At 38.4% G+C, this 8,910-nt stretch overlaps 1 protein-coding gene across 2 annotated transcripts; it reads right to left on the bottom strand.

The window, feature by feature from the left end:
- Positions 1–987: 987 nt before the first annotated feature.
- vip (vasoactive intestinal peptide) lies at positions 988–5,522 on the bottom strand. 2 transcript variants are annotated; one of them, XM_077613316.1, is made up of 6 exons: positions 5,468–5,522; positions 4,321–4,425; positions 3,376–3,480; positions 2,745–2,870; positions 2,218–2,329; positions 988–2,122 (listed from the first exon to the last, which is right to left on the bottom strand). In XM_077613316.1, coding segments are annotated over exons 1-6 (459 nt in total). In that variant the 5' UTR covers positions 5,470–5,522; the 3' UTR covers positions 988–2,113. The 2 variants fall into 2 exon arrangements, with proteins under 2 accessions (XP_077469442.1, XP_077469443.1); XM_077613317.1 differs by having other exon boundaries at positions 5,398–5,498.
- Between the last annotated feature and the right edge of the window lie 3,388 nt (positions 5,523–8,910).

The raw sequence follows: 8,910 nt of genomic DNA on the forward strand, positions 1-8,910 counted from the left end.
GCCCTCTCGCTGCCCTCTATTTTTAGCACCCATTAAGATGATGCTTGATGAGAGTTAACGAGGGAAGCCTCTTAGCCAAGCAGAAGCTAATCACATGTTGGCGTGTAGAGGGAGCGCCATACAAAAAAATAGGGACGCAGCACGCTAAAAACTAAAGGAGCAATTTTTACCCTCTGACCTTTGACCTTGTGAATCTAAATTGAATCTCCTTTTTCATTACAAAACATGCCATGCCGCTCTAAATAGCCCAGATATAAATGAATGTGAATGGTTGTTCGTTTCCATGTGTTCTGCGATTGGTGGCTGGGATAGGCTCCGGCACCCCCGTGAACCTTGGGAGGATAAGTGGTTCGGAGAATGAATGATGTGGTGCAAGTTTGAGAATATTTTTTCATTTATTTTCGGAACCGCTTATCCTCACGTGTCGTGGGGGTGCTGGAGCCCATCCTAGCTGACTTTAGGCACCCTGAATTGGTGGCCAGTCAATCGCAGGGCACGAGCAGACGGACAACCCTACACACTCATGCATGTTTTTGGAATGTGGGAGGAAATTGGAGTACCTGGAGAAAACCCACGCAATAACATTCAAGCTCCACTCAGGAGGACTGAAGTGGGCTCAAACCCAGGATCCCAGAACTGTGAGGCCGGCCTGCTAACCACTCACCCACCGAGAATATTAGTATTTATTGCTATCTTGGATACAATCATATAATAAAAATAAAAATACGGCTTTACTTTTCCACGACTGTGGCAAGTCAGCAAAAATCAGTAGGGCCTCCATGATTGGACTAACGCCTCGGAGACGAGTCCTTTTTGACATTTATGAGTCAAAACTCAGCTTCTGTGTGACACGTGCAAACAAAGTGACTCACAAAAACAGAGGAAGAAAAATTAGGGATTGGTCTCCTTTGATATTATAATAGCAATGAGTCGATTTCCATATGATTTTTCATTAACGGATCAAAACAATGAGGCAGACAAATGGACTCAGCGTTGAAAAATAAAAGGGTCATCTTTTATTTGGTGCGTGGGGCACTTACTACATACAGTATGTATCATTTACATCCATACTTTGAGTATATGGTCGTCACTATAATGCGCTAAAGGCAACTCCATGCACAATTAGGACTCTAAAAGACAGGTACGGTAGTAGAAAGTGGTTAAATGCGTTCGGGACGTGTTGAAAAAAATACACTTTGCTTCAGTCCGACCAAAAACATGCATTGGTGAATGCCACATTCGTCTTGAAAAGTGCGTAAGAGTGGATGTGGAAGTCAATGTGTGCCATCGGAGTTTACATTTGAATTTCTAACACTGTTTTTTGTCCGCTTTGAAATATATTAACACAGAATCTTGACTGTCCACAAAAAAATAAAGAAACCTCTGAAGTGAAAATTGTGATGCGAAAAAGTTAATGTGGGAAATTCTACTAGCAATTTTCAGGATCAAAATGGTAAAAAAATAAAAAAAGTGCTTAGAAAAAAAATGTGACCAAAAATCTAGCATTAAAAATGTATTGTGGAAAAAAAAATTCAGGCACAAAAGTTCAGTTCAGCAACAAATTCAGTGTTTGAGTTGTGAAATTCAGTGTTAGAAATTCAAATTCAAACTGAAGCGGCACTGCCAAGAGTGTCAAACTCATCTTATTTTAGTGATATTTTCCTTTGGAGAGACCTTATTTTTGGCAATCGTCCTCTATTTTGATCGTCAACAAAACATATTAGACACAGTGTTAACCTCAAAATGGTCTCAAAATTCTTCTTGTAGCTCCAATTTTTTTGCCTCACTTTAATTTTCCTTTTTTTTTAAATCTCAAAGAAAATTTATTTCATTATGTATGAATTGAAATACATTTTTCATTTAAATCTTGTATTTATTCAACCCTCTCATGCACAAATGATGATTTTAATCCGACGGTCTTCCCGGTTCAAATGAATTGATTTACTTTTGGAGGCCATGTAAAATGATGCGTAGGTCCGGATTTGGCTCCAGCGGCCACCAGTTTGACACCAATGGGCTATTATGGGAATCAAGTGGTTCTGGTGATTGGTTTCTTTGGGTAAATACTGGAAACGGATACTTTCACCATGATGACTCTGGACGTCAGGACTTCTCAAAGCGGCTGCGTGAGAAAATTGTAAATAATTAAGTTATGAAGAGACAGTTTGTGTGTGTGTGTGTGTGTGTGTGTGTGTGTGTGTGTGTGTGTTTGCGTACCAGGTGGAGGTTGTTTAGCAGGTGGTCAACGTTGACGTCGTCGTAACTCTCGTGGAAGGTGTCGGGGTCGTCCCTGGATTCATCCTGGTCGCCCGGGATGGCATTTTCTAGACTGTCGAAACCACGGGAAAAATGACCATTAAAAACAAACATTGACGGGAATAGATGTCAACGGCAGCCAGTTGTTGTTTTTTCACTTCTTTTGGATACTACATCAAAAGAAAATACAACACTGTAAGGTTTTTTCTTTTAGTGCGTCTCGGTTGGGGATTTTTTTTTAGGAAAAACGTCCTCACGTCAACCAAAATTTAACAGGAAAGTCACCCAAAATATATACGACGTTACTTGGGAATGGCCAAAAATCACCAGAAAGTAACCCCAAATCAAGAAAATGTGAAGTGGAACTACCCCAAAATCACCAGGAAGTCACCAAAGAGCAGGAAGTTACCCGGAAATGAGCTAAAAAGGTACAAAAGGTGACCGTACTAAGCCCCAAAATGCATGGGAATTGCGTCCAAATGGCTCACCTCCTCTTTCCCGTCAAGACCGAGTTGAGGTACTTCTTGACGGCCATCTGTTTGCGAAAGCGACTGTAGTTGTCTGTGAAGATGGCGTCCGAGTGGCGCTTGACCGGCTCGTCCATCAGCTCGTCGCTGCAACGAATTAGAGTGAGACAAAGAAGGGGATGAGAGTCAGTCAAGTGCCGCCCGCCGTGGGCCCTCCGGCCCTCTTCGGTTGGGCCACAACGTGCGAGCCGGTACTCGTAGCATCGCTTAACCTTTAACAACATGCATCATGGAGCACGCCAGCTCGTATTATTGTAAATGTCACTGAATCCAAACACTCATAAAAGGATGGAAAAAAGACATTTGGACATTCGGGTTTCTCATTGGGTCTCTTTATATTGTTTTGTGTTATTAATTTAAAAAAAATCAATCAGGAAGCTTCAGCGAATCCAAATAAAAATCTGTATAAAAACAAACCGTCTTAAAATCTTACCGCTAGCCTACAGCACTTAATGACCTTGGAGCAAAGTACACGCTTGATTTGTTTGACCTCTACGCAGCATTCAAACCCGTGAAATCGTTGGGAAGCGGTTTGCCGTGTGTTCCAAGAACAAGAACCATCAGTGATGTTAACCCAAAAGTTTCTGCCTACCTGACACGTTTCCCAATGAGAGACTCCAGGTATCTCCTGGCTGAAAGCTGGCCCAGAAGTTTGCTATAGCCGCTGGTGAAAAGACCGTCTGCGTGTCTCGTCGGTCTGCAGAAGCAATCGGGTTATTAATTCACTGCCATTGACGGCCATAGATGCTAAATTGTCATTCCAATCGATAGATTATACGTGTAAAAAGTTATTCATCTTATTCCATTTCTTTCAGGAATAAGTACATTTCGCAATGAATTCTCCTGTTTTAGGGCCATTGACGGTGCTAGATGTCCAATCCGTTGTGAATGGGAGGGGTGAACATTAATGACAGCTTATTAAGTAGAAGTAAAAGTATGATAACAGGTTAACTGTCATTGGAACTACATTCTACTTCTGTATATTTGAACTATAATAAAAGCTTTTGTCCATTTTTTCATTTTCTGAACAGGAGAAAACCCACGCAAGCCTTGGAAAACATCCAAACTCCACACAGGTGGACCGACCAATCATATCGATTTACCTAATGATATGAATTTTATGCACTATCCTTCAGCCCTCAGTCTTGACTGCAGTATTTTTACATACAATTTCTGTACAATAGCCAGTTACATTAGTGCAAAGGTTAAAACATTTGCATGTTCACCCATAGTAGGCTGGGATTGGCTCCAGCACCCCCGGCAACCCCTGTGACCATAAGCGGTTGGCAAAATGAGTGAATGAATGAAGGAATATAACTTAATTAACGTTCACCTTGCATTATTTGTCACCTTCAAGCTTCATTTGAAGAAAATCCACCCAAAAAACAGCACGGGACATTTTTCTTAAATTGTCCTAACCTACTGAAGCATTTTTTAAATCAAATCCTACCCCTAATTTTAACATTTATGGTGACAGATAATGCAAAATTAAAGCCAAATGCAGAAGAATAAACAGGAAACATGCAGTTTTTGTGACCTCATGGATGCGTAGGGCAGACTGACAGTCCTGGAGTAGAAGATGCTGAAAAGAGCCAAAAGGAGAAGAAGCTGGGGACCACTTCGCTGGGACATCATTTTACACCTGCAGGAAAGCAGAAATGTGTCCAAAATAGAGAATAAAGCTTTCGTCCTGCTCATTCCATTTTGCATCTCAAATAAAATAAAAGAACTTCAGGTTCAAATACTGAAAATAGCACAAATTTCAAGTTAGACAGTTATGCGATCATTTTGTTTATCGCAATTTTGGAAGGATTTTGAGAACCATATTTGCTAGTTATCCTTTGTGATGAATCTTATGTTATTATAATTAATTATTTTTGCATAAAATGACGTTTTCCAAATCCTTACCCAGATTCCAAATATTTCTTCCCGAATTAAAACTATTATAAATATAAAAAAAAAATATTTACATATTAAAAAATATTATTTAAAAACTTTTTTTAAACGAGCAACAAGAAAATGAATTTTACGTTGCAATGTCTTACTTAGCTTAAATGGTTCGATAATTTACAAAAATAAATAAAAATAAAAAAATATTAAAAAAATACATTTTGTGTAATCTCGGCTAATTGTGTTATGTCTTTTTCTTGTTTGGTAATATCTATGCATAATTTGAAATATTTTGTCTTGTCTGTCTACTGTTATGCCTGAATAATATTGTAAATATTAATAATATTAATATTATTGCATAAAATGACGTGATATTAACAGCCTTTTTTTCTTTATTTATATATTTAATATATAAATAAAGAAAAAAGGCTGTGCGTACAATGAAAGCATTACAAACCCGATTCGTAATTGCCCCACATTTCAGCCAAAAATGGTATTTCAAAAAGTGAAATAATCCTAAAATGACGAGAGAAAAAAACAGCAAAACCAAACCAAAGCGTAATTACGCACGCCACTGAGCTCCAATTCGAGTACGGACGACCGTTCGCACACTTAAATCTACTTTAAACCAAGTTTTTTTTTCTCCATCTTTCTAAGTATTAAATCCAACGCGAAAGTGGTAAAACGAGCGTATATTTGAAGCGGAATGGGTAAAAATGAGCACCTATTCAAAAATGGAAGAAAAATACAGGGTCCAAATAGAAGAAAAAAACGAGTACTAAAAATAACCTTACATGTGAAATAAGAAAGAAAATCCTGGTTCGCTTGCTCTCTTCCTCCGACTGGTCTCCTGTGGTGTCTCTTTTATACACCTGCGCGCCCCCTGTGGACCCCCTAGAGGACGAAATGAGATTGGCTAAAGGGTTTAGGTCACTGCTAACGTCATTGCAAGCACACGCTCAAATTAAAAAAATGTTCCCCTCTGGTGTCAAACCTGTGGTTCGAGGGGCCAATTCTGCCCCACACATAATTTTTTGGGGGGCCGGTGAAAACCAATTATGTGCGTTGACCCCATATTCATTCTTTTTCAACTCCGCTTATCCTCATCAGGGTCGCGGGGTGTTGGAGCCTATCCCTACGGACTTTGTACGAAAGGCAGACGACACTCTAGACTGGTCGCCAGTCATTCACATAGAGGCAGGCAACCATTCACACTTAGAACCACACTGACATTAGGCAGGAATCGAACCCGAGTTAGTTGCCTGTAAAAAAGTCAGGCGAAAGAGCCACTGCTCCATCGGGTGGCCATTTTATGTTTTCCTGCCCAAATAATATTGATATAAAATGTATGTAGGCTTCCAGATATTTCTTGCAGGTTTCATTTCATCAAGGGAAATTTAAGACGTTGTTAAGTCATTGACTGCCATTGACGGCAATAGATGTCCAATCCATTTGAACTGGGAAAGTTGACTGTTATAAATCTGAAGGTTTTTGCTACCAGCCTTCCATGTTCAACTACAACAGGGTCAATGGCAGCCAATAAGGTAAAGGCTTATTGTAGGTAATCCATTTCCCATTGTGGTTATCCTCACTAGGGTCGTGGGGGTGCTGGAACCTATGCCAGCCAACCTTCAATCAGTCTTCTAGTAAATATATCTTTATTCAGGCATTTAATAGTATCACTTCAATTTTCATATTTATATATTTTATAATATATTCATTAAAATGTATTCCACAATAAAAATAAGTTAAAAGACAGTAAATGATTTTTTAAAAACTAAATTGACAAAATCATTCAAACTAACATTGTCAATGACAATGAGAGAGTTAATGTTAAAATCAAGTGAATATTTCTTTATTATCTTATTTTTGAATACCTTAACTCTAAAACCATTTTAATACTGTTTTTATTGCTTAAGCTTTTGAGAAATGCATTTTGTTTCTGTCTTTTTGTGTGTTTTTTGTTGTTGTGTTCAACCCAAGCGCACACAAACACATGGATAATCTTGCAGATTATGATTTGAAGTAAGCAAAAATCTGGCACTTTTCCATTTTCAGGATGTGCAGAATAGAAGAATGAAGAATTCCACAGTAGTGTTGGGAAAACTGACACCCACCATGTTACATCAGAACTGGTGTGTCCTTCCTGCTATTCATTTTTAGTAGGGGCATCGATTTCACTCATCCATATTGCTTATCCTCACAAGGGTTGAGGGGGTGCTGAAGCCTATCCCAGCCAACTTTCTTTTTTTTCTTCTTTTTTTGTTTTGATGAATTTTCTATCTCCCGCAACCCTTATCACTTGAAAATGAATGACTGAATACATTTTCTACCTTAAATGTTATTATTTGCTATTTTTTCAATTTTGAAGAGTATTAATAAATACGATAGAAGGGAGAGAACATTCAAACTCCACACAGTCAAGGAGCAACCTTTCATCTTAAAATTGTGAGGCGCATGTACTAACCACTTATCCACCACACCAAAATTGTATTTTTTTGTTTTGTTTTAAGTTTGACTTCATTTTGGAAAAAAAAAACATTTAGACACAGCAAGGAAGCAAAAATACATTATATCCAACCTGTTAACCAAAAATATATATATAAAAATACAACAACAACAACAATAGCGACACATATTCCCTAGAAAGGACCAATAGGAGAACAGGCCCACGTCAAATATTCGTCCGGCCTCCACCGCGTCCCCATCTTGTTCCAGCACGATGGCACCATGTGAATCGTAATGTGATCAGGCCGTCGAGAAAGTAGATTAGGGACCGGGTCGGGCGTAATTGACAGCGGTGACTGGAGACAGAGCCCGCCAGGAAGGGGAAGCAAACATTATTGTGTTGATGTTGATGGAATGTTTGGATGCTAGGGGAAACGTTCCTTTGGACCGGTGCGTTGCTGTGCTTAACATTATGTCGTCATTCCAAAACAAGAGATCCATTTACTGTTCTAAGGTAGCTCATAAAATAAGGCACATTGATTTGTATAGCCCAATTCAACACAAGACAATTCACAATGCTTTACACCAATAATAAGATGCATAGAAGTCACATTTATTCATCAAGAGCGTTGCCAACAAAAATAATTACAACAGCATATAGAAATAAAATAGGTAAGGTCATACCACAACAACGTGAAACGGCAATATGACATGATAATACATTTTTAAATGATAATGATCACGTTTTTACATCAGAGTTATCATATTTTTACATGGTTGTTATCGCACTTTAACATGTTGTCAAGTTTACCAATTGGACATTTTGTAAACGCATAAAAATGATGAAAACTGTTGAGGGGATAAAAAGCAGCGTGCTTCTTTTTTCTGTTGGTTTCAGCACTTTTTTAATCCTAAGCACAAGACAATGACCATATTTTTTGTGATAGTGATCACGTTTTGACATCACTTTTCATTCAATTCTTTTTTTTTCTTCCAAAATCAGGGTTACATGGACTGAGGGGAATCCCCAGTGACTCGAGTGCCTCCTGCGAGCCGCCTCATCCAATTATCCGAACTGAGTGGGGCGAGTCTGTAATGGCGGCTGACTGCTGACATCATCTTGGTATGATGTACCTCAATAGATGGAAGGCATATCTAATGAAAAATATGGCTCTTTGAAAGTGGTGATTTTTCTTTACAGACAATTAGAAAAATGAACAATAATTTCTTTGTCCCTTTTACACACAATTTAGGGCCATGTATGGTTGCTTCTATTGGACAGCCATGAAAATATATATAGTATTTTTCATGAACAGAAAACATGAGGGACATCAGGTGTCGCTGCTATTTTTAGATTTTTATTAAAAGAACTTGACAAATGTAAGCAATAATGGTACTTACTCTCTGTGGATGATGTCTATTTTTTCATTAATATCCTTTTCAAATACAGGTCAATAAATACAAACATAAAATATTTTCAATGGCCATTAACTGACAGCAAATCATCTGTAATCAATACATCTACGTATTGGGAATATGTCATTCATATAGATGCAGAATATATTTGAACAATTAACCCCAAATATGTCCCATCATAATCCACCTACATACGTGACTGCACCTGCTTATGGTTAGCCTGATATCTTGAAAACTCATTTCAAATATCTGAGGTTTAGAGTTGCATTCATAATCCACAGAATTCTTGCAGGTCGGTCCGATCTGGATAAAAGTTGGGAAATGAGTCACGCCGATATAAAGTCAACAATGACGCGCTTCCCCTATCAAATGC

Source organism: Stigmatopora argus, chromosome 11, assembly GCF_051989625.1.
Source record: "Stigmatopora argus isolate UIUO_Sarg chromosome 11, RoL_Sarg_1.0, whole genome shotgun sequence".
Classification (NCBI taxonomy): Eukaryota; Metazoa; Chordata; class Actinopteri; order Syngnathiformes; family Syngnathidae; genus Stigmatopora; species Stigmatopora argus.

Bases quoted from the DNA above. Each gene is read 5' to 3' on its own strand.
- vip (XM_077613316.1), bottom strand. The intron at 3,481-4,320 runs GTCACAAAAACT...TTGCTTCTGCAG, and splicing joins CTGCCCTACGCATCCATGAG to ACCGACGAGACACGCAGACG. The intron at 2,871-3,375 runs GTAGGCAGAAAC...AATTCGTTGCAG, and splicing joins CTCATTGGGAAACGTGTCAG to CGACGAGCTGATGGACGAGC.